The sequence below is a fragment of the Vipera ursinii genome (genome assembly GCF_947247035.1).
Source record: "Vipera ursinii genome assembly, chromosome: 2".
NCBI classification, from domain to species: Eukaryota; Metazoa; Chordata; class Lepidosauria; order Squamata; family Viperidae; genus Vipera; species Vipera ursinii.
This window is the reverse complement of record NC_139513.1, coordinates 161,258,654-161,285,282: the sequence shown is the minus strand read 5'-3', so window position 1 is coordinate 161,285,282 and position 26,629 is coordinate 161,258,654. Positions and strand designations below refer to the sequence as shown.

At 40.1% G+C, this 26,629-nt stretch overlaps 1 protein-coding gene across 1 annotated transcript in view; it reads right to left on the bottom strand.

The window, feature by feature from the left end:
• LRP1 (LDL receptor related protein 1) overlaps positions 1 to 26,629 on the bottom strand; it is a 321,802-nt gene that overhangs the window by 132,035 nt on the left and 163,138 nt on the right. The window contains exons 8-14 of the mRNA XM_083357102.1: positions 24,693 to 24,855; positions 12,869 to 13,091; positions 11,905 to 12,094; positions 8,009 to 8,152; positions 4,331 to 4,567; positions 3,706 to 3,886; positions 567 to 789 (exon numbers count right to left, since the gene is read on the bottom strand). Of these exons, the coding sequence (XP_083213228.1) occupies positions 567 to 789; positions 3,706 to 3,886; positions 4,331 to 4,567; positions 8,009 to 8,152; positions 11,905 to 12,094; positions 12,869 to 13,091; positions 24,693 to 24,855 (1,361 nt within the window). The remainder of the gene's footprint in view (positions 1 to 566; positions 790 to 3,705; positions 3,887 to 4,330; positions 4,568 to 8,008; positions 8,153 to 11,904; positions 12,095 to 12,868; positions 13,092 to 24,692; positions 24,856 to 26,629) is intronic.

Below are 26,629 nucleotides of genomic sequence, written 5' to 3'. Positions count from 1 at the left end.
GCATGCTTAAACTGTTTACAATTTTTAGGATGAATAATTTGGAGAGTGTGGGGGTGTGTGGAAGAGCAGGCTGCTTGAGAAAATTGTAGGCACCTGTGCTGTCTTAGTTCTCTTCCATTTGAGCCTTTTTCCCAGTGTCAGCACTGCAGAGTTGCCAATAAAGCAGCAAGCTCTTCACAGGGGTCAGAGGATTAGCACCATCCTAAATAAACACTAACAATTGCAAATAGTTCAAACCATTTCTAAGTGCATTCGTTGCTCTTTCATTTTGCCCTAAGTACTTTCTACCTATAACCATTTTTGCTTCCTTTGGAAGCTGTACACTCATCCTAAAGTGAGTGGCTCCAATAATTCAATTGCCTACAAAGGGATATAGGCCTTTGAAAAGACATCGATATGGCACTGAGGGGAAAAAAAGAACATATCGGTAGCTGTAAGAATCGTTCCATTTGGGTTCAAGCCCAGAGAGGAACAAGCCCAAAGCTCACACAAAAAACAATTGCAAATTAGAGTGGTAGAATGAGCAACTGGTGTGAACAGAAATAAAGACCACAACTGGCATTGACCTTGCGTTCTGTGCCATCCAGCATGACCATCTCAATCCGGTCATAGTAGGCATCAACCCAGTACAACATCTTAGAGGGAATGTCCAGGCTCAGCCCGTTAGGCCACAGCACAGTCTTGGAGGTGACGAATACACTGCGGTTGGTGCCATCCATCCAAGCCTTTTCTATCTTTCCTCTTTTACTGTCCTTTGGGTCTTCTTCCCAATCTGTCCAATACATCCATCTAAGTGAGAAAGACAGGAAAGTTAAGGTGTGTGCAGTTTTTTAAAATGGTTATTCCTTTGTTCACCCTTAAATAACTGTTCGCTGGTCATCGTTTTCTTAAAAACAGTTCTCAGCATGGACTTAAGTGACCCTCTGCAAATATTGGATCAAGAGGGACATTTTGCAAAAGAATGAGAGTTCAGTCCCATGTCGGCTCTTTCCCTTCGGCCTTGCTCATAGATTCGGTGTTCAGTTCTTGCTAGTCTGCTTTAGCAGAGAAAGTGGTATCAAAGCGGTATCGAAGGATATTCTGTCCACCCTTTGAAATCACTGAACAAGATTTTATTACAAAGAGAAGATAAAAGAATAACATGTAGGCAGTGTTCGCCAACCGTATATCTAAACATGGAATATTCTACTCATGTATCTTCCAAACACAAGAGAATGGCCACTAAAGGTTGCACAACAAAAAAGGTTAACATTAATATAATATCATCATCTTCTTCTTCTTCATCATCACCTTTAAATAGCATCTTCTCCCCAATGTCCCCGTTTCTACTTCCTCAAGTACATTTTTCTTACTGGGTAGGATCAAATCCAAGATAGCTCCTCCTCCACCTTCCATCCAGTGAAGAAGATTGCTAACAGCACATTTAATAATTTCTTGGAAGAACTGGGGAAGCAATGGCAGACTTTCTACTCTGGATGAAAGAAGTTTAAGGGTTAAAAGAAAAGGGTTTTGAAACAGCAAAAGGGGTACCAGAATTTTGTTTTTTGGAAAGTCAAAGGCTAGGACAGAGGGTTAGAGGGAATTGAAAGAATATTTCCTGTAGGGTATTTCAATTTTTATTAAATATATAAAGTTTTTGAAATTAAGAAATGCTCCCACGGGAAAGTTCTGCTCACTGGAAAATAAACATACTGTAAAAGGGGACTTTGAAGACTAACCAGGGAGAACTAAGGATTACAATTAAAGGAGAAGAGACTCAACAATACAATAAAGCAACACGATTGGATTGTAGAAAGAATTAAGACTGTTTGGGAACTATAACTGAGAGATCGCTTACAAGATTGATACTGTAAAGATGGGTTTAGAAGAGGATGTAGAAGAATAGTGTTTTGTTTTTTTTACTGGATGAGAGAGAAGCTGATTTTAATGTGGATTTGAAAATGGATTTTTAAAAAGCCAAACTGCAAGAGTGATATGGAAAAGGATGACACAATGGATTTATGTTGGAAACTGGCTAATGTCTTAATAACTAAAGAAATAATAAATCAGAAGAATTATTTGGAAAATCTTCTTTATCTTGGGTTTGCAAAGGGGACACGTTAAGCTACCGAAGTTATTTCCAAAAGGAGACAAAAAGAAAATGAGAAGAAATCAACGTGGGAAATTATTTGATATGATTAAAGATCGAGCTTTTTTTAAAAAAATAAAGGAAGAAATATAAAGTGAGCTTATTTGACCAGGGTTAAATATACATGTGGTAGTTTCTGTTAGCAATTAAGGGAATACCTTTTTGACCAAGTCTGTTAATAAATAAGGAGAGATTTTTGTTGTTCTTTTTGCTTCATATCTTAAAGGTAGTGATCAGTTGAAATACAAAATGGATTTAACTAAGGTTATATACACACATACATAAAGGTAAAGGTTCCCCCGCACATGCATGCTAGTCGTTTCCGACTCTAGGGGCCGGTGCTCATCTCCGTTTCAAAGCCGAAGAGCCAGCGCTTGTCCGAGGACGTCTCCGTGGTCATGTGGCCGGCATGACTAGACACCAAAGGCGCACGGAATACTGTTACCTTCCCACCGTAGTGGTCCCTATTTTTCTACTTGCATTTTTACATGCTTTCGAACTGCTAGGTTGGCAGAAGCTGGGACGAGTAACAGGTGCTCAGTCTGTTACGCGGCCCTCGGGATTCGACCCGCCAAACTGCCGACCTTCTGATCGACAAGCTCAGTGTCCTAACCCACTGAGCCACCGCGTCCCTTACACACACATACATACATCTATATAAATATACAACCACATAAACACACTCAAACACACACAGTATTTCTGCTAATTTTTAACAGATGCTTTCTAATTAGGACTGAATGATGAGCATTTATAGTTTGATTATTAAGGGATGAAATACGGGAAGAAGAGATCTTTTTTAATTGAAATATTAGTGAAGATGTTAAGTTACTAAATTCTTTATATTTGTCTTGGAGAAAGGGAGGTCATATATATACACACACATATTGTTTTTATCTCTTTTTCTTTTCTTTTATATTAGTTTTTAATCTCTGTATTTGTAAACTTTAATAAGATTATTTTTTTAAACTAGAATTTTCTGAAAGAACCATAATGACAGAGGTTGTTTCCTGCAAAGCCCCAAGCTTGCCTGCCTGCTGTAAGAGAGATGGATTTTTGTTCTGACAAGGGGAGATTTAGATCAGAAAAAAACCATGCATGCCCATTTAGCAATCTTCCACAGATGCATTTAATTATAAAGAAAATAAAGTTATGGGAGATCAAGCATGGGCTTCCCAGCATAATGTAGTAATGTGGTCCTAAATTACCCTCCTGTCTTCTGTCCCATTTTTCTTGTCACTGTTATGTACTGCCCGCACAATCATATAATTGAATGATGTAGACCTTTTCCAAGCTTATGTTAAGGCACACATAAAAGTGTAAATTATAAAGATTACAGTAACATAAAAACCTCTGGAGACAGAATTCCATTAGAAGAAGAATGAGAATAAAAATGTCATACATGAATATTAGAAAGCTGGAAAGTAAGAGCAATGGAAATCTGCATAATAGATGCCTTGCTTGCTGGAGGTTTGCATGACATCTCTAGAATTCACCGTTCCTGTAGACACATTCTCCTCCATTTCCCCAAGCAGATTTCCTGATCCCCTTAGGAACCGCAGCCAGCAGAGACCCACCCATTCAAGGGATCCACCACAATGGCTCGTGGGTGAATCATCCTTTCTTCAATGAGTGTCTTCCTGGTCTGGGCAGCTTTTTCAAGCCGGGCAACGCTGATGGTTTTCTTGGGTCCATCATCAGTCCAGTAGAGATTGTTCCCCATCCAGTCCACAGCAATGCCTTCTACGTTATGGATGCCTGGAAGAAGTTAAAGTGAGAAATGTGCTGAACATGATCAAGCCAGGCAGATGAGGATGTGTCACTGAAGGCTGATGTGAACGCAACACGGTAATACAAGCAGAGCCATGTGCTTTGTTATAAGATCGCTACTGAAACTGAAAAGGCATGACAGATCCACTCACAGCAGCTTATTATCTGTTTTAAAAGAGTCAGAAATTCAGTGGCAGAAATCAGTCTTCAGATTTGTACCTACAAACATTATGAGGAATTTAAGAAGCGTTCAGAAAAAAAATAGTACATAGTGATTGGCTTATATTCAGAATAAAAGTTATGTCCCCAAATCCCAATTTACATATCAAACCCTATTCATTCTATGTCCCAGGTGCCACTTTACAGGAAAACACTCTTAGCATTTAACATGCTAAAGTAGACATTCAATGAGCAAAAACTTTGCACACGTACCGTCTTTCAGAATTGTTTCCCGATCTGTTCCATCAATTTTCTGTCGGCCAATCAGGTAGCTGGTAGTGTCAGCGAAGTAAATGAAGCTGGTCTCTGCATGGAAATCAAGGGCTCTGGGGTTCATCAAGTTTTCGATGGGGATCATGTGTTCATCAGGCACTTTGGCTCCCATGTCCATCCCTCGAATGATGCCTGGCCGACCTTTGCCATAGACCAGGAAAAGTTCATGCTCTGGCTCTGGAAGATAAAGAGAGGAGGAGAAGGAGGAGATGGAGGAGGAGATAGAGGAGGAGAAGGAGAAGGAGAAGGATGAGGTGGTGGTTACATTTGATTTCTACCCAAACTCTGCAAAAAAGCAAGATGTCACAATGATAAGTGTAAAACAGAAAGGACGACAAGAAGATAACCCATAAAAAGAATAACAATGACAAGAGGACAACTCATACAAAAAGCCTCTTTTAGACACTCGACTTCGGACGCCTCTTTCCAAGAAAAATCAGGTGCTCAACCTGAACATGAGGGAATGGAGGCCTCCTCCTCCTTTTCCACTCAGCCACTTGATATTCAATAGTACAGGGCTATCTCTGAATCTGGAGGCTGCAGAAAGCAGTATGACAAGTAACTGACAAGACAGAGATGCTGGCAAATATAGTTACCCTGTCCCTTTCAGAGAGCACTGTAGGTAGTCCACAACTTACAACTTTCATTTAGTAACAAATTCAAAGTTACAACGGCACTGAAAAAAGTGGCATGATCATTTTTCACACTGGTAACCGTTTGGCAGCATCCCCCTGGTCATGTGATCAAAATTCAGACACTTGGCGACTGGCTTATGTTTATGGCTGTTGCAGTGTCCTGGAGTTATGTGATCACTTTTGGCGACCTTCTGACAAGCAAAGTCAATGGGGAAGCCAGGTTCACCTTACAGCTGTGTAACTAGCTTTAACACCTGCAGTGATTCATTTAACAATGGTGGCCAGAAATGGGTCAAAATTTATTTGACAACTGTCTCACTTAGCCACAGAAATTTTTGGGTTCATAAGTCAAGGACTACCTGTACTGTATTGGCAACTCATTTGCATTAATTGGAAAGACAAAGAATTCAGATAATCTGTTCTGGAAAACACAGATAATCAATTAAAAATGTAGCATTTCCTATGTTCTAAGTCCCAAAACAGTTATCTGGGAGAGAGAGAAAAAACACCTGTAGTTGATCTTTCTTGTTTCAGCTTGTGACACATTTTATATGACCTCCAAGGTCCCTTCCAACTACTACTACTACTTCTTCTTCTTCTTCTTCTTCTTCTTCTTCTTCTTCTTCTTCTTCTTCTTCTTCTTCTTCTTCTTCTTCTTATTATTATTATTATTATTATTATTATTATTATTATTATTATTATTATTATTATTATTATTATTATTATTATATCAAATTGATAGACTGAAGTTCCCCTCATCACCAGGGATCCTGGCTATTGTTTCCTGGGATTCTGTTGTCACTCACATTAAAATAATTGTAACAGCAAGAATAATGTTATCATTTAAATTCTAGACAGAGGGAGGAATTTGGCGTGATGTGTTAAGTCATATACTCAGTTGGAATTAAATACTTTGATAGCAATATCTGGAATACTCTGGTTACATTTTGAGAACTGTTGTGAGCAAAAAAAAGAAAGTCAGTTGGGATCAACAGGGCTATAGGCATGATTATATTCCCAATGATTTTGGAAATGTCTAAAGCAACTTTGCCCAATTATTTTTTTGAACAAAAACTCCATCGTTTGTAACAACTTCACAGATATTGAGGCTACTGTGCGGCTAGATTGGCATTGCCAGCAAATAACAATTAAAGTCCCCTGTAAGAAAATCCCCAGAACTAAGGGAGCAGAGAACTAAGGCCGCAGAATCACGCACATATATTTTTGAAATCTGAAATTTGTTAAAACTTTAGACTGATTAAAAAAAGAGTATTTGAACCAAGCCAAAACATGAAATTTTTAATATGCTAATGGCCAGAATAGCGAGCACAATATTCTTTGCCTTTGCTTGGTTTTTTGTGTGTTTTGTTTTGTTTGGTGCAGGGGTCTTCAAACTCGGCCCTTTTATGACTCATGGACTTCAACTCCCAGAATTCCTCAGCCAGCGTGCCTGGCTGAGGAATTCTGGGAGTTGAAGTCCATGAGTCATAAAAGGGCCGAGTTTGAAGACCCTTGGTTTGGTGTGTTTGTGTGTATGTGTGTTTGTGAGTGTGAGTGTGTGTGTGTGTGTGTAATCTCTTTCCCTACAGAGGACATTGCTGCTGTTGGAAATTGTCATTACCACTCCAGTGGAACCTGAATTCAAGCTTTTAATGAACAGGCCTTTATGAAAATACTCCTGTTCAGGGTCTTATTCATAGTTTATGGCTGTGATTTTCCTTCAAATTAAGCCTCCTCTGAAGTGCATGAATCTTCAGTGTTCTGTTTTCTTTCCTCTTTTTTTTTTTTGTTTCAATGCCTGCTCCTCTCCTCTTCCCAACCCTTTGCTGAGAGAATCCCTCCCTTCTTGTTTGGACTGACTCCCGCTCTTCCTTCTACGGACAGCTGTCACTTATTTCCTCTGTCCTCTTTCCACGCTGAGCAACAGAGGAGTGGACCTGGGAAGCAGAGGACCGATCGAGTAAGGTAACTCTCAGCTCTGTCTGGCGGTGACAACAACTGGGTTTGCAAAAACACCCTTAGAAACTGAGATCACATTTTAATATACCAATTGCGCCCCTTTCTGGACCGGGATGCCCTACGTACAGTCACCCACGCACTCGTTACCTCCTGTATAGACTACTGTAATGCTCTCTACATGGGGCTGCGCTTGAAGACCACCCGGACGCTTCAGCTGGTGCAGAGTGCAGCTGCACGGGTAGTGATGGGAGCACCCCGATACTCCCATATTACACCCCTCCTGCGTGAGCTGCATTGCCTACCGGTTGCCCTCCGGGTGAGATTTAAGGTGCTAGTACTTACCTTTAAAGCCCTACATGGCTTAGGCCCGGGATACTTGCACAACCATCTGCTGCCGGGAACAAATTCCCATCGCCCAGTACGCTCACACAGAGAAGGCCTCCTCAGGGTACCGTCAGCTAGGCAATGTCGGCTGGTGACCCCCAGGGGGAGGGCCTTCTCTGTGGGAGCGCCAGTCCTAATCAGCTCCCCCTTGAACTTCGGATGGCCCAAAATCTCCAGTCCTTTCGCCGCGGCCTCAAAACACACCTGTTCCACCAGGCTGACCTGGACTGACAGGCATTTTAATTATATTTACAATTTTTAATTTATTTTTAATTTTTAATTTTAATTTATTGCACAGATGATTTTAATTTTATTTTTATCTTAATTTCTGTACTTATTATATGTTTTGTTGTTAGCCGCCCTGAGTGCTTTGGGAGATTAATAAATTAATAAATAAATAACATATCTTTCGGCTGGGATCATTTTACACTTCTTTCCCCCCAAAAATTAAAATCCATTTCATTTCTGTTCGCATCTTTTTATTTTTGGTGTTGTTTTTTCTTTACCGCTCTGATGACCATTTAAAGCAAGACACCAAGGCAAACGTCCCGCTCAAACTGACAGATTTAACACAGATTCCTCTTCTAGTTCAGCTGTCTTCCCAACCACAGCACATTCTCACCCACAACAGGCAACTCACTTTTGCAGGACTTCCCATCGCTGCCAAGGCTGAATCCTGACCGGCAGCGGCATGTCCGCGTCTTGTGACTGTTTCCAAGGAGACAGATGTCAGAACAGCCGCCCGGTTTTCCAAACTGGTCCACTTCGCAGGCGTGACTCCTCACTGATAACAAAGGACACCCCATCAGCTCGTGTCAACAGGTATTTATTTCAGTTGTATTCTTTTGTGGTATTTAAAAGATTGACAATGAGCAACACAAGGACATGTAGAGACATCCTTCGTGGTTATGCCATAATTATACCACAGGGGAGATTGAATGCCTAGAGCTGAATTGTTGGAGATATTCTAAGTCAACACCTGTGCGAATTTTAATTTATACATCTAGCCATACTATCTTTTATTTATTTAGTGTCTTCAGGTCAGTGCTGACTCCTAGCAACTGTTTGCTTGGCAAGGTTTTTCGGAAGTGGTTTGCCTTGCCTGCTTCCTAGGGCTGAGAGTGCCAAAGGTGGGAATGCAATTCAGGGTCTCCTGGGGTTTAGCCTGTATGCTTCAACCACTAGACCAAACTGGATCTCAAGTGAAATATTGCAAAATGTTCACAAATTATAAGTTCCTGATTTCAAGGTGACTTATAATCAATCACAGCATCTCCTTCTTGTGGGACAAAAGGCTTACAAGTTGCCGAAATACCTGCCAAGCATACATTTACCTGGTAAGCCAAAGCAAAAGAGAAATTATGTTAACTGTTCTTGTAAAAAAAAAAAAAAGTCTAAAGGCAGGGCAAATATTGGCCTGAGCAAGCGGGATGTTTCTTGGGATTTACTTATTTGTTTAGATATATTGGAAATATTTGAACGGGTTTGCATAAACCATAAGCTCAGTGTTTAGAGACTGTGAACAAAACAACCGGCAAATAAAAGTGCAATTAAAAAGTCAGCAAGCTTAAACTGTTTACGATTTTAGGATGAATAATTTGGGAGGGGTGTGTCTGTGTGTCTGTGTAAGGAAGAGCAGGCAGCTTGAGAAAATTGCAGGCATTTGTGCTGCCTTCTTTCCCTCCCATTTGAATCTCCCCCCCCCCCCCCCAGTGTCAGCACAGCAGAGTTGCCAATAAAGCAACAACTCTGACACAGGTGCCTGTTTTGGAGCTTTGCAGCCACAAGCAAATGCAGTGCAGCAGCCAAAAGCAAGAAGGTGTTTTTCCTTCAGAGGCAGTGGAGTTAAAAGAGTGAAGTATAGCAGTCCACTAAAACAAAACACAATATATATATTTTTAAAGACTCAAGACCTGTACATACCGACCACTGACGGAAAAAGAAGAATTTCAGAGAGGGGACTTAGGACAGAATAGGCTTAAGAAAGAAATGTTGATGCCTACTAGTAACAGCGTAAAGCACAGCGTAATAGGTGATTGTAATATAGGTTAATGAATAGTAATATCATTGTATATTAGAATACTGTATAGAAGAAGGGTGGGCAATTAATTTTTCCAAAGGGCCATGTTTACATTTTTTTTGTCCTAAACCAACAAAGTAATAACTTACACAGTTAAGATGTGTGATGTAAATTTGGTATGTAAATGTTTTTATAAAATGCAATGTCTTTCTGACATTCAAACTGTTTGTATAGATCAGGGGTAGGCAACCTCGGCTCTTTTATGACTCATGGACTTCAACTCCCAGAATTCCTGAGTCAGCTATAGCTGACTCAGGAATTCTGGGAGTTGAAGTCCATGAGTCATAAAAGAGTCATAAAAGTCCATGAGTCATAAAAGAGCCGAGGTTGCCTACCTCTGGTATAGATGAATATGATTCTTGCCGTACTACATAAATGGGTTGAGTCTGAAAGAATATGACTGAACTAAAGCCACATGGGATCTTGTGGCAGTAGAGACATTTGGGCCAGAAATTCCTGCTTTGTTCCTCACTTAATCATAAACTGAAAGGGAAATTTCATGGAAAAATATGAATAAATCCCTTAGTACTAGGCCTCAACATCATGTAGAACACAGGATATTTGCATATATATCGGAGCATCTCAAAAGCAGAAACTTCCATATCCTTTGGGTGTGCAATAATATTCTTTGATTCACCTACTAGGCTGACGTAGATAGAAAGTTATCTTGGTTCACTTGCAATAAATATGTTCCTCAAATTTAAATTCCTGGAAAGATGAGAACGTTAGAATATTGTTGGATAATTCTTGCAGGGGACTGACAGTGAGGTTTCCAGTTCCAGAGATTTGGTTTCAGAAAATGGTCAAACCACCCCAAGATCAGACAGGCTGGTATGTTCTGCAGGACAAACACAATGTTCTTCCTGGAATTCCCTGCAAAGTTTTCTCCCCAGAACGGAACTATTCGCACATGCCCAGAAAATTCTCACAAAGCTCAGCTCCCACTGAATCTAGGAGAATCATGCAAATTAGACTTTCAAAATCCTAGATAACCAGCAGCAGTCCCCAAGAATATTTGCTGCAACACTTAAAGGCTTGCTATCTTAAACATTAACAGGAATTTAATGCAGGTTTATTCTGATTATTGTTCGACTTTTCTCCCCAGGTCAAGATTCCTAGAAAATGTAAGGAATAAAGCTGATAAGGCAGGAACCCAAATTTCCCAGATGAGGCAGAAGTATTATGCCAGGGGTCTTCAAACTTGGCCCTTGTATGATTTGTGGACTTTAACTCCCAGAATTCCTCAGTCAGGCACGCTGGCTGAGGAATTCTGGGAGTTGAAGTCCACAAGTCATAAAAGGGCCAAGTTTGAAGACCCCTGCATTATGCAAACACTGAGTGGTTACATCCCAGTTTCGAGGTCAAAAAGAGAGCAACCAGAATTTCCATTGACCCAAAAGATGGTTTTTGCATGTTCCAGATGGAGTATCTTCTATGTGCACGTGATTCTTTCTTACCCATATTGAAATAACTTATCTAGCTGTATCACCTCTGTGAAGCAAGTTCTCAAATATGGAATAAACAGTCTGGACAACCTTGAGTTACATTATTGTGTCTGAAGCTACCAAGGGTCAGTATGATACCAGCGACACACAAATTAGACAGAGAGAGCCTAACAATAAGAATGTTTAAGACTACAGTCTTATTGTAGCATGAGTCTTCAGGATATTTAAATTCATTCTTAAAATCTTCATCACAACCAAGTACATTCTGTTTAACAAAATCCATCTGTCACTTAGCTAACCTCACTAAAATGTTGCAGTTATAAGCTGAGGCTACTTTTTCCACAAAGCCAAAGTTTTAGTTTTTGAGCTTTGGTATTATATTTTTGAATTCCCTTTTTAAGGTCATGGAGTATATCTTCTGTTAACAGCTTGGAACAACCAAAGAAGCAGTGAAGATGGATCATCTGGATGACCACACTATAACAGGGCTACTTGGCTGAGTTGGGCAGCTCTAGAAATTGAATGACCACATAAACAAACAGAAACAAGAATGTAGAGTAATGGCTCTGATCACCACACATCTTAAGATGGCATTAACTATTAATATTATCCTCTCTTGAATTAAAATTATTATAGATAATCCTGCCAAACATACCGTATTTTGGTTTATAATTCTAGGCAATTGCACTCCCACAGAGGGATATTCTGAATGGACATAAAGTGATCCTTAACTATAACCATCTGCCTATAAAGAAGTACATATTGCAGAACAGCTGTTCTAAAACTGTCATGAAAAAAGTCTCATACATTTTATTCAGATCAACATACCGTATAATAGAGGCTCCATGAAAACAGAAGGGAGGTCCAGAGCATCAGAAAAGCAGAGTGATAAAGACTTCTCTATACCAGTGGTCCCCAACCTTTTGGGCATCAGGGTTTTTCACATGCTGCAAACAAACCCCATCACAGTTTTTCCCTTCTCCCCAAACATTATAGACTTCCCTTATCTACCTTTGGGTTGCCGTCGCTGGTGATAGACATGTAGAGCTCCACCTTTGTCCACCCGTGTTACCACCTGGAAGTCACTACTGTTGAAACGATTGACCCGGATGACGCTAGTTTTCTGCTGAGCATTGGCATTATCAGAATTGGTGGCGTACAGGTAGTTCTCAAAGACAGTCAATCCGTAGAGATGCTCTATCTACAAACAACAAACGTGGTTTTAAAAAACTGATGGAGACTAATTGGACCTGCTAGTCTTTTCAAATTCTATTGATTCTCTATATTATTTATAATCCCTCTGTCACAAGCTCCCATCATTCCACAATCCTCTGAGACAGGTATGGCTAAAAATTGAACTTCGTTGCTAAGCAAGAACTGGATACTCTCTGAACTAATCCATTATAGCATATTAGGTTTTCCTAACAGTGTATGAGAGAAGAGAGATACCTGTTGTATAATAGAATAACAAAGTTGGAAGGGACCTTGGAGATCTTCTAGTCCAACCCTCTACTCAAGCAGGGAACCCTAAGAGATTGTTGTCCTATCTCATCTTTAAAATCTCCAGTGTTGGAGCACCCACAACTTCTGGAGTCAAGTTGTTCCACTGATTATTTTCACTATAAAAACAACTCATCAGCTCCTTAGTGCCTGTAGCCCCAATATCAAGACCAACAATCTTGGTCCATTAGCTTTTGACCATCCCCATCAAACTAAGACAGCATGATGAGGGACTGCAAGAGCCATATCACAAAACATTTGGAAAACACCTCTTTTGTTTTATATCTATTTCTCCAGAATCCTACTCATCAGGCTATAGTTATGCCACAACATTGGGACTGCATACCCAGTACAACTTGATGTCCTGCCAATGATATGATTCCCAAAGAGAGGAACGTATCAGGTAGCTCAAGAGCTACAAATAAGAGCATCATATTCCACAAGATCCATGTCCCCTGATCCAAACTGCACTCACCAAAATGCCCTGGATGATTGTATGTCGATTTTTTCCTTCATAGTCCACAACTTCAATGTAGTCAAGGTAAGCATCAGCCCAATAAACAAGCCGATTGACCAAGTCCAATGTGATACCATGTGGGAAGACAATTTTGGTGTCCACCAGTTTTGTACGGTTCTGCCCATCCATATCACAGCGTTCCACCTTTGGTATCTGTCCATAGTCAGTGAAGAAAAGCTTCCTAAAAGGCAAGGAGAAAAGACATGAGATGCTCTCCAAACATAAATGAAAAGTAACGGAGATGCATAAAATAAATAAGGGGGGACTAGCGGTAGCATTATATAACTAGTTTTATTAATGAAATCATTGATAAAACCATAAAAATACACATATACGAATGCTAGGGATTCCACTATATACGTGCAGAAAATATGTGTCTGCATATAAGCTATCTCTGAATAGATGTAATGGGAACTGATATTATCTTGGTGCGTCAAAGTCCAATGTGCAGTTTCAAACTGGTTTATTTTTTATAGGCAACAGTGATGCATGTGCAACTCAGCTTTTATTTCTTGCTTCTCTCTCCCTCCTTTTTCACAGACTAAAGCCTCCCCTCCCCCAAAAACCCCCCCACCAAAATTAAACAATCAAAAGTGTTATACAAGTTAAATAAATTTTAAAACTCACAAATAAATATATAGAAAATGGATTCTAGCCTATGCTTTGCTTCTTTTCCATCTGCTAGAACTCTGAATTCTGCTTTTCTCCAAACTCTGGTCAAATGTATACATTGTTCCTAAGCAGTAGCGGTAACAGAGTGTGTGTGTGTGTGTGTGTGTGTGTGTGTGTGTGTGTGTGTGTGTGTGTGTTTTCTAATTTATGCATATAGTAACATATTCATTCTCGACTCTGTTTACAGACCTAACATCTACAGTAGTTTTCACCCCTCCGTGTGTGTGTGTGTGTGTGTGTGTGTGTGTGTGTGTGTGTGTGTGTGTACCACTAAGCTTGCAAACAGGTTTAAAATAAACAGAAACTGGGATACGGGGTGGCATCTATCTAAAGAGAGGAAATCTGAACAACTCTACAAGGCAACTGCTGAGGATGGAAATTATCTAGATTCCCACTTAATAGTACAGAAGCAGAATTCTATTCTGAATCGTGTTATTTCACACCTACTGGGAAGAACTTCCATTTTTCCTCAGATGTGAACATCATGAGGTAGATTGTGTGCTTTACAATACCCAGGCTTTAATTAAACCACCCATGAAATCTCTGGATTGCAAAAGTCTTTAATTAAACGCAGAAAAACAAAAAGTCCCGTGCACTTCCATTTCTATGGAAGTATATCTAAAATGCACTGCTGGGCTGCAATCCTGCCTGAATTGGAACTCTACAGTTCTCGGTTGGACTTTTTGATTAAAGGCAGATAGGACACAGCTGAAAAGGAGAACTGACTTCAAAGCTATTCTTTCTACCAGTGGACCATGATCCTTCAACTCATATCTGGAGCATATGCATATTCTCCAATTGCTGCCAGGGCAAGAATTTTCTTCCAACTAGTACTTTTAGAGCAGACTTCTCCCATGTCATGTCCGTTCGATGGGTTTCAGGGACTGCGGCCAAAATTTATGCTGGCTGGTAAAATTTATGCTGGTATTTGCAGGACCGTCTGCTGCCAGGAACGACTGCCCATTGCCCTGTGCGCTCACACAGGGAGGGCCTGCTCAGGGTGCCATCGGCCAGTCAATGTTGACTGGCGACCCCCAGGGGGAGGGCCTTCTCTGTGGGGGCACCTGCCCTTTGGAATCAACTCCCCTTGGAACTCCGGATGGCCCCGGATCTCCGTTCCTTTCGTCGCGACCTTAAAACATGTTTTTTTCAACAGGCCGATCTGGACTGATGGAAGGGAGGTTTTCTTAATTTTGTTTTATTGTGTTTTTAATTGGACTATTTATGAGATAATTTGATTTAATACCTTTTAATGTTTGTATTTTGTGTTTTTATCGTTGTTAGCCGCCCTGAGTCCTTTGGGAGATAGGGCAGCATACAAATCCCATAAAATAAATAAATAAATTCCAGGACCTGTATGCCAAAATATCTAGAGGCAGCAGGGTGGGCGCTTAAATAATACACTTGTGTATTTGTGTTTTTTAATTATTGGTTGGACAGAGCTGCTTTGTACCAGGCTTCACGGAAGTCAGGGAATTATGAGAGAATTATCCACTCAGGTGGTAGAGCTAAGGCTTTGGAAGTGTGGGGGGGGGAATGCTATAGCTCCAGCCGCCTTCAAAACTGCATTTTGTTAAACCAATTTTTCATATTTAATATGCAAATACTCTTTATATGCAGAGAAAGCAAGTTACATACTGATTTTTTAAAGCTTGTCTGCAGTTAGGTGTGAAGTCCTTAGAATAAACCTACCCTTATTGCTCTATAGTTTAAAAATCTAAGCAGCCCAAATCATATGTTCCAACTGGAAAGAAGTCCTATTGGATCCAGTGGGATTTTATTTCTAGCTGCTGAGATTACAACCTTATCCAGAGACCAATTGCCTTGCTTCTCTGTTCTACAGGCTGCAATCCTGCACTCATCTAGTGGGGAGCAAGCGCCATGAATTTCATTATCAGCAGATGTGTCAAGTCATGCTTTTAGCATTTGGGAGTTGGCTGGGAAGGTTATCAGCGAAGAAAGGAAAGTAGAAAAGGACTTTTTGGTTGATCCACTCCAGAAGGCAAGCCACCCAGTTTCCATAAGCAACAATTAAAATGAAATTGCTATAGCCAACAGCCAGGGAAAAGTAAAAAGTAGCTACCCATCGTCTCCCCATGACTAAAATTTTGGAACACATACAAAGACGGGTGTTTGTAGCAAAAAAAAAGAGTTAAGAGAGAAAAAGCCAAATAAAATCTAGATGGCAGTCAATGGTGGGTACATGAGGCCGTTTCCAAATACTGCTATCTTTTAGGCTGCAACTGGAAAAAAAAGCCCCAGCAAATTCAGAAGGGGGCCTCTTGAATATTAAGTATCCACAGAACAATAAGGCTGAAACAGAATGCTGCAAATATATAGGCATACACGCGTTGCGTTAAAGGAAGAATGGCAATGTCCTTGGGAACAAAATCTCAGAAGGCAGATAATTACAACCATATAGATGTGGACCTCACATTTAGCATAATAAAATGCTGAAGAAATGCATCAAAATGCAATTATTCTGAATGTCTTTCCCATCGCCATCATTATTCTCTCTTCCTCCTATCCTCCCTTGCCCTTTCATACACAATGGCATACACTTCTTCTATCAAGAAGGCCATAGCTGAATTGAAAGAATCTACTTGCGAATAAACACGTTTGAGCCCTAACCATCAAATGGCTGGACAAGGCACCTATGGACAAAAAAATCCAACCATACTTTATGGTCTAATCAAAGAAGTAAAGAAAATCCAGACAATTAGGATTTGAATTGGAGAAATGGTAATGTGATAGTTAAATAAATATATTCCCTGAACCATTTGCACCATAATCACCACCCATCTTCAGACTGGTTCTCAAAGGTACACCTGCATGATAAAATGTGTTTCTAGATCATCAGAGTACAGGGCCGGGAAGTGGGGGGGGGGAAGCACAGAGGGAAGGAGTAAAAATATAGTAATAATAAATTCATAACAATTGATGTAACCAAGAATTGTACTGTAGTGCCGGAGATACTGGTCTTATTCTGCCTTATGGCAGGACCAATCCTGGTAGTGAGTATTGCACAGGCCACAGAAGTGATGCTGTTGTTCCTTTAGCAGAGAGCTGGCTTATGACAATCTAATTTATGCAGACAAATGCAAAGCAGGCTAAAGATTAATGAGATTTTCAGGATTAGTTTAGAAAGTGCCACAGGCTAGTGGAAATGCTGTTTAAGGTGAGACGGAAATTCATGGGAGAACTGATGTTAACTGAGTCTTCAGAATAAATCTGAAGGAAGTATAGTAGCTTTATGTGCAAGGAAAGTGCAGGTCTCCATCACAGTGAACCGCTAAACAGAAGCAGAAACAGTTAAGTGGGAGAACCAAACAAATGAAGTTACGATGCAGAAACTTTTCCGTGGACATAAAAAGATATCATCATCAATCAACCTTTGGCTGTAGATGAACATCCTGTGTGGGTGCTTGTATGTACATAGTACTGCAACATTCTGGCACAAAGAACGGGCAATCCCTAGATGTATTCAGATTAGTATCAGCTACAAACAACCTTAAGTTGATTGAGAAACTTAATAATGACTAATACTTCTTGTACAAGATGACTTTCCTGTTCTCTTTCTCTCACACACTTTTTTTTAACAAAACAGCTTTTTCAAATATCCACCCACCTATAGATACATTGCCCATACAATAATGTGCCACACTTTTTATGTCACATCAACATTTTCAGTTGCACCAAGTATGAGTCAACATTCAAATGTTTCCCTATTACCTCCTTCCTCTTTCCATTAACATGTCACCAAAGGCAAAGAGCTGACCACAGTAATTCCACTTGCCAAGAAATACAAGGGTCAAATGCAATTGATCCATGCATTCAATATGCAACTCCTTATTAAACCGCTGGCCATAGAGATTATGCAGGAACAGCATCCAAATGCTGGAATGCAGCCATATATTTCTTTGGCCAATGGAATTTCCTATATATTATTAGAGAACATTCTGAATAATATGGGCTGCATGAGAATAGAAGGCTATTGAGATGGCAAATTCATCTTAACAGACTTTTAAACAAAAGACAGGTGACCACCTATCAAGTATCCTGTAGCAATTGATTTTTTTGGACAGATGTAGATTTAGGAAGAACATAGAATCAGAAGTTTTCTCCATCCAATCCCCTGGATATTGTGAAGTACATTAAAGATAAGCCCTATAATCCACCAATTCTATCACTCACCAGCTGATGATTTAAATTGGAAATTATCACTGTTTTCAGAATAAAATATTACTATTCCCTTTGAAACATCTATAACTCTGCTAATTAATTATTTCAGCTAAGATTTCTAATTGTGTGATAATTCAGAAAGGGACACTAAGCAAAAGAAACACTTGCTGTTTTGTAGCAGCTGCTTACCAGATAAATTTGGCATTGACAAGCACTTAAATTAATTATTCAAAGGAGAAAGTGATGATTTTGGAGAAATGGTCAAGCATAAAAAAATGTATTTAGGTATATTTAGGTTTCTACCTGGACATGATCTTGACTTGAAAACCACTGAGGAAATCCCAATTTGCATCTATTAAACTGTAATTCATATCCTGTGTGCTGCAGCTTCACGGTTTGAATTTTGTAATTTACACCTCTGCCGAACATGACTTAAATAAAATTAACTGATATTAGAAGCCTGGCTGAAGCACAAGATGTGAATAGGTCTATTTCAATGCTCTGGATATAATAATCCCAAATTTCAAATGAACACAAATTCTCATTGTTTGCTATTTCAGTTGCTGAAAGACTTGCTAAAGCTTTCTCATTCTGTCCATCACAGTTTTTAACTTATCACTGACAATCTCAATTTTGACATGAGCCATGTAACTGCAATAAATTTGCCAGTCATCTTTCTGAAGCAAGGAAGAAAAAATATTTTGGAAAGCAAAACTATTAAGATAACTATAATTTATACTGTAATTTGCTCCAGGATGTGTCATATATTCACTAACCCGTGATATTGGTTATTTCATATTTTTATCTATTAGTCTTGAGGCAAGACAGATTTTGATAAATTAAGCTGGGAGCAGTGATTATTCTGTAATACCTTTGGGGGCAAGGGAATAAATTACACAGCTGTGTATCCCATTTTCCCTATACACTTTCCTTTTTGGAAAATCATATGAGATGGCTCTGTCCTTATAACACATAACTTGTAGCCCTGTGGGTGTAATAACAACCAAAAGATTGTTTTCCAATAAATGAAGGACACACGATGGTAGAGGTTTGATCATTAACTCATAAGGTTTGATCATTAACATAAATAAGATCAAAAATAAACTCCGGGAAGGGATTAGAGTCACTATCAAAAGATGCAGCATGCCCTTCAGAATGGTTTTTTAAAAACTATGAGAATTGAGAAAATAGAGGTATTCCATGTGAAAATCAATAGCTATAGCTGGAAAGTAAACAAGTCTGTTGAAATCAACTCTTTTAAAAAGCAAAGTTGAAAAAGAAATCATTCCAAAGGTTGAAAATTCCTCTAGGCAGGGAAGATAGCAAATACATTTAAATTGTGCTGGTATCTTTCCAAATGCATCAAAATGTCCTTGAAAGTTGGTGGGGCTTGCTCCAGTGTTGGAAGCTCCATACTATATGGGATAAACAGATTGGAGCTCCAGACAGGCCACCGTATAGTCGCCAGAAGCTGCCATTTGCTAGACAAGGCAGGAGTTATTCTGGCCTCCTAGGTAATGAGGGAGTTTTTGGATACCAACAATGCTATCTTAAAGATGGGGGTGTGGGGTGTGGGGGGAGACGCAGAAGTCTGGGTCAGTTCAGAATAGGAAGATGTCTCCTACATACGGTAATCTCAGAGATAAAGAGTTTTTCAAAATATTTTCTTAGTAGTTTACTAATTAGCATATTCATCTAAGCAGTAGTACCCTCCTACACAATATAACTGGCTTTTGGGTTTCCTTAAGAGTTCGCTGGCTTGCATGCTAAGGTGACGCTGTGTGACTGTACCAGTCCCTCCGTTCTTCCTGAGATGTTTTCTACGCATCGTAGTATTCTTCTCATAGTTTGTGCAATGAAACACCTATATATAGGTTTCACGATCCAATGTGAAAATAATTAAATCTACCTTCCTAAACGAGATCTGATTATTACATTTATTGAAAGAAACTAGAAACATTTTAGGTGAGAAAAACGTTTTGTTTACTTATTAAACATATTTCTATGTCAACAGAACCCTATCATGGAAATATTGCTGTTGTTGGTTAACAGATGATAAAATACACAATTGCAATGTAGCTTTTGACTTCTTCTTCTTCTTTAAAAGCAACCATTTGAAGACTGGACTGCCAAAAAAATGCTAAACTGAACGTTTTCCGGCTCCAATCTTTGGACTGTGGCCATTCCTGCTCTCCTGCAAAATCTATCTATTGAGAGCTGACTAGGATGGCAAAATAAGACTACAGTATTCTCACTCTCAAAATAGACTGTGAACAATGGCCTTGTTCAGTCTCCCATTTATTAAACTGTTCTGCTGACTCAAACGATTGACTAGAATTAGGATATTCATGAATGGACACTGATAAGAAGGATCTTCATTGGACCACTCATTCATTCACTGGACTCTGGGCAGCATACTGTATATAAGTACTATACAATATGAGTAGCATAATCCAATATAATGTTACATTTGAAAGCAAAACTGAAGCCTTTGAATATTTGTGTAAATATCTGCAGTGGTCACCCACTGTGAGTCAGTCTGATCGCTTTTTAATGGCAGGCTATAATTTGGGATAATACCATCTCCCTTCAGCCCAGTGAAATATTGAGATATTGAAAACAGATGCTCCCACTGCATGAGCCTTGGAGAACCACGGTTAGGCCTCTCTTCCCTAGCAAAGTCAGGATTTGTCTGAAGAGAGAGGTGGTCAGTTTCATCTGTCTGGGTGGAGAAATAGCCCTTATGATGACAGATAGAACTCAGCAAGCCGCTACCACGTTCTCAGGTGGAACCAGGGAAGTCTGTCACCACTTGCTTGCTGAGATCTTAATCTGGTGGTGAATGGCTCTTTTATGACTCGTGGACTTCAACTCCCAGAATTCCTGAGCCAGCCAAGCTGAGGGGAAAGGGAGAGGTTTCCAAGCTGAGCCATGCTGGCTCAGGAATTCTGGGAGTTGAAGTCCATGAGTCATAAAAGAGTCAAGGTTGCTTACCCCTGGCAAAAACTATGTCCAGGAATGCCAAGGACAACACAGTAAAGCACCACAGCCACAAGCTTCAGCCCCACACAATTTTCTGTTCAAATGGAAGATCTAGGTCTGGATTCAGATTCATGGAGAAGTCCAGAAGGACCCAAGCAGGGTTCGCAGAAATATCACTGTGACTACCAATCAACGTTATTACCATTTTTACTGCCAAATCTCCTACGGTATATCTGCATAGTCACCCACAGTGCTTTGCTATGGAAAACTCCCACTGCTCAACTCCTCTTCAAGTACATGGGGATAAAAAGAAGCCACCTTTTTCCCAAACAAAAGGCAGTAGGTAGAACATCTGATCATTCATCAGATGAAGAAATAACATTCGCACAGCAGGGAGGCTTTTTGTCCAATCCATCCAATTTTTTGCCTTCTTTATCCAGGCCTCCACAATAATTAATTTGACAGAAGAAGGCACAATAAATGTGTTCAACATAATACAGATTTCACATTCTTTTGGAGCTGGGAGGCCTAGATGATGGTTTGTCCTCCAGTCAGTAACCCTGTAAACCAGAGGTCCCCAACCTTTTGGGCACCAGGGACCAGTTACCTGGAGAGACGTTTTTCCGTGGACCGGAGGGGGCGTGGTTTCGTGTGCTGCCTGCATCCTGCAGATGGGGCTTTGCTTGTTTGTGCAGACCAGTTGCTGGCATGCCGCAGCCCGATACTGGTCCACAGACTGGGGGTTGGGGACCCCTGCTGTAAACAATGTGCATAAACTGCAAAATAGTGGACCTGCCCCCTTTGAGGTAGGTAGCCCTTACGATCACAATTGGGACTGGAATATCAGTCACCAAGAGGGTCACCACATGACTGGACTCACTTTTATGACCACTTTTACAATGGGCGTTAAATGAACCACACTGAAATGTCATAAATAGGTTGATAAAATATGTACACAGCCATACCAAAGCCTCAAAAACAATTAGGCTGTGTCTATGCCCTATGACAGACATGTCAAACACAAGGCCCGGGGGCCGGATGCGGCCCACGATGTGGTTTCATGTGGCCCGTGAAGCCATCCTGGAAACAGTGAGGGAACAGCCCCCACTGCCTTGGCCCTGGCCCAGAGACCCTCCTTCTGCCAGAGACCCTCAGATCTGTCCCACTCCTGCCCAGGCCTCCATAGGCACCCTTGATGCGAACGATGTAGGCCACGCCCACCCAGTAGGCCATACACACTCTAGCCACGCCCACCCAGTAGGCCACGCCCACCCTGGCCATACCCACCTGGCCCCCTGAGGGCAACCGCAATGCTGATGCGGCCCTCAATGAAATTGAGTTTGACACCCCTGCCCTATGACCTACTCTATGTTCTTTTGGGAGTAAAGAGAAGATGGAACAATACGGAGTGGTGGCTTATATGGACACAGTCAGTTCCTGATTTTTCTCCTTCCACAGGCCACTCTTGGACATATAGTCCAAGCACAGCAGCTGGGTGAGAGGCATGATCTGAAGCCAGTGCCATCAATGTCAGAGTCCAAGATGAGATCTTATTTAAAGGACTTATTAAAGGATAATATATTTAACACTAAGGATAGTAAGCTTCATTTCTTTTGCTCTAGCTTCTCTCCAATATGATAGCAGTCAAAACAAAGCAAATGATACAGGTACAATCTCAAGATCAAGCTGACACTTCAATACCAAAGATTAATTAGATATCCTATTAGATGCCATAGATAGATAGAGATAGATAGATAGATAGATAGATAGATAGATAGATAGATAGATAGATAGATAGATAGACAGACAGACAGACAGACAGACAGACAGACAGACAAAGACAGATAGATAAATATCCTGTCCCCCAAAAGAGTCTTGGCAGTTTCTGCCCTTTTGAGTACACTGCAGAAGCATTATCTCAAATAGGATAAGTAGGCTTATTGGAGGTTTGACAATAAAATTCAGTAATACTCTTTCCTAAACAAAATTTTGAAGGATCAGAGGAAATATACTGTCATAATTTGGGACATATGGAGGAAGGTCTTCATAGCCCCCAACAGCGACGAATAAAGGAGAATGAAAAAGGAGAAAGGAGAAAAAAATCAAAGAAAGTATAAAGAAAACAAGAAAGGATAATATTCGAAAGAAATAAAAGGTAGTTGCAAACAGAGGGCAGAAAATATCACTAAGAAACTACTATTTCTGTTCTGATAGGCAAAAAAAAAGAATGGAAGGAGTCTAACGAGAACAATTCAGCTCTAGGAGGCCTCCAGCAAAAGGAGAGATTCCCATCAAATGAAAAGCACAGAATGATCTCTGTAATTTCCTTTGGAATACATTACAACCGTTTGAACTGCACACAAAACAAAAAAAGAGCATTTTGTGGCTATCTGCTTATCAGCAGGTACAACTGCTGCTTAAATCAATTCAGCACTTTTCTTTAAAATGGCAATAAAAACGCAAGTGGGAGGGAGAGAACTTAAATCTCCACCTATTTTATCTCCATGGCCCTACAGATGAAATACATTCAAAGGTCATGACTCATAGAGGGATAGAAATGGACACTGACCCTTTATGTCATTGAGCTCAACTTCCTGCTTAGTACAGAAAAACAGATTAAAATATTCCAAACAGATCATGGTAATAATGCTGAAGGAGACCACCACTAGGCTGGGAAATTGGCTTCAGTCAAACCTCTCCTACGGTCAGGAAACTTTTCCAATATAGATTTTGTAATCTGTTACCCTGTAATCCAAATCCATTATTTTTCATCCTGCACTCTGGGATAAGTGAGAATAAGTCCTGAACCTCTTATAGATGACAACCTTCTACAGGTAGTCCTTGACTACAAACAGTTCATTTAGTGACTGTTCAAAGTTACAATGGCACTAAAAACGTGACTTACAACTTAACAAGAGTTTTTCACTCTTACAACCATTGCAGCATCCCCATGGTCATGTGATCAAAATTCAGACGCTTGGCAACTGACTCGTATTTATGAAGGTTGCAGAGTCATGTGATCACCTTTTTCAACCTTCTGACAAGCAAAGGCAATAAGGAAGTCAGGTTCAACAGTGTTACTAATTTAACAAATGCAATGATTCACTTAGCAAGTGTGGCAAGAAATGGAGCAAAATTCACTTAACAAATGTTTCACTTAACAACAGAAATGTGGTCGTACGTTGAGGACTACCTCTGCTTGGTTGAAAAGTTGCATTGCATTTCTACAGAGTGATCTTCTCTCTCAAGATTAAGCATATGCATGCTTTCAACTCTTTTATTTAGGTGACATTTTCCCAATCCCTCATCAATCAATCAATCAGAATAGAGCTGGAAGGGACCTTGGAGGTCTTCTAGTCAACCCCCTGCTCAAGCAAGAGACTATACCATTTCAGAGAAGTGACCGTTCAGTCTCTTCTTAAAAACCTCCAGTGATGAAGCACCCAAAGCTTCTGAAGGCAAACCCTTTCACTGGTTAATTGCCCTCAATGTTAATAAGTTTCTCCTTAACTCCAGGTTGCTTCTCTCCTTGATTAGTTTCCATCCATTGTTTCTTGTCCTGCCCTCTGGTGCTTTGGAGAATAAGTTGACCCCTCCCTCCTCTTTGCAGCTTCTCAAATACTAGAACCCTGTTATTATGTCCCCCCTAATCCTTTTCTCTAGACTAGCCAAACCCAAATCCTGCAACCATTCTTATATTTTAGTCTCCAGGCCTTTAATCATCTTAGTTGCTCTTCTCTGCACTTTTTCCAAAGCGCCAACATCTTTTTTGTAAAGTCATGACCAAAACTGGATGCAGTATTCCCAGTGTGACCTTACTAAGGCATTTGATATCGTTGACCAACAGAGTAAAAAGCATTCAGGAAATGTGGGTTTGGGGAAAAAACAAAAACAAAGGCAGAAATAAATTTAGTTTTCATCTAAAAGTACATATATGGATTCTCACCCCATTGTTGGATCCAGTGCAATGCCTTTAGGATTGTAGAGCTCCAAGTCAAGCAATGTAACACAGGTGACCCCACTCTTGTTGCAGACAAATATCCGGTCATCAATGTCATCCACAAAGTAGAAGTTGCCAGTAAGCCAGTCGATAGCCATTTGCTCCACATCTAATCGAAAAATACAACAAAAGGAGAGATAAGAGAAAGAGGTGATAAAACCTATTGTAGAAGTTCAGAAATCCAGTCTCTTGGAAATGATGCAATTTGAATCTATGCAATGTGAACAAACATGAATAAAGAGATGTTACACATTAGTAAGCAATCATTCAGATTGTGGATGGTTCTTTGGGAAACCAGATTTTTGAAAAGTCCTTCATCAGATGTTACAAAACTCAAAATCCCTTATGGACTTTTTTGCATAAAAATAAAAAAAATGAATTTATGATTAATAATTAGATAGGATCAGTGGTGGGATACAAATATGTGAACAACTGGTTCTCTGTGTGGATGCCACTTCCATTCTGGGCCTGGGCAATAAAAAATTAGCTATCAGTTCTGCCGAAGTGGTGTAAACCAGCTGAATCCCACCACCAGCTAGGATAGATTATAGAAAGAGGAGTCATGTTGTAACTTTAGCGAAGGAAGTAAACTTACAATTGTACTTAAAACTGCTGTACAGAAGAGTAGAAGCCACTTCATTATATCTTTTTTCTTTCTTTTTCTATTTTCCTTCTACCTATTTTTTTCTTTTTTGTATAGCTTTCTCCTTTATTTCTTTTTTCTTTTCTTATTCTACTTTAGTTCATATTATCTTACTCTTGTTTTTAAAACGTTCAGTAAATTTATATTTAAAAAGATGTCTCAAAACTCTTCGAATAAAAATCTCAACTACATTTGGTCAGCTTTCTTCTCTGAAACAAGTTCAGATATCGGAGTGTTGATATTAATTATACCATAGACTTCCAAGTGATCAGCATTCTAAAACCAAGACTGAAACATCTTCAGAAATTGGCAAATGAGCAACTGCTCTTTAACTTCAGACTGCTGGAATGGAGAGTTCTAACAAATTAGCAAGTGGTTTTACCCTAACATATTAGTGTTAAGTATCCAGTGAGTATTATTAGTGAGGGAGTGTTCTGATATCAGAAATCAGTCCTGAATGAAGATTCTGTTTGAATGTTTTAATTCTGAATCTTTCGGCTCAGGTAATTTGATCACAGTTGTCTTCTTCATCAAAATACCCTTTCCAAAAACACAACACGGGCATGGAACACGATTTTAATCAATTTTGGGTCGCCATGCTCTTTACACTTAGATGCTTAGAGTATTAATTTAACTAAATGCAAAGCTTTTCTCCACACAGAATTAGTATGGCCATATTTAGATAGCCTTTTAAAACCAGGCTACTTCAGGCTGGAGATTCCAAGCTGGGTAAGGTGGTTCAGCACTGAAATTAGTCTCCCATATTCTCATTTCCTAACTATAGTTAGTATTTGGCTGAAATATACCAGTTTTAAACTGTATAGGTCAGGGCTTTTCAACCAGTGGTACGGGCGCCACCTGTGGTACATTGGCACCTGGCAGGTGGTACACAACCATCCTAGGAAAGTGGTAGCAGGGGAGGGGAATGAGCTGAACCGGTGGCAGCACCGCACAAGCCTGAACGAGAGATGGCTGGAGCCTGCAGGGCTGTCAGGGGTCAGCAGAAGTGCCAGGATCAGCGCTTCTTCGGGGCTGTCAGGGCTCAGCGGAACCTCCAGGATCAGTGCCAGTCTCCAGCTGGAGCTCGGCGCTGATCCTGGTGTTTCTGCTGAGCCCAGAAGAAGCACCGATCAGCTGGAATGTTGCAGCATCTCCAGGGTCTTGTGATTTACATTCAGATGCTTGGCAACTGATTCATATTTATGACGGTCACAGTGTCCAAGGGTCATGTGAAGTGACC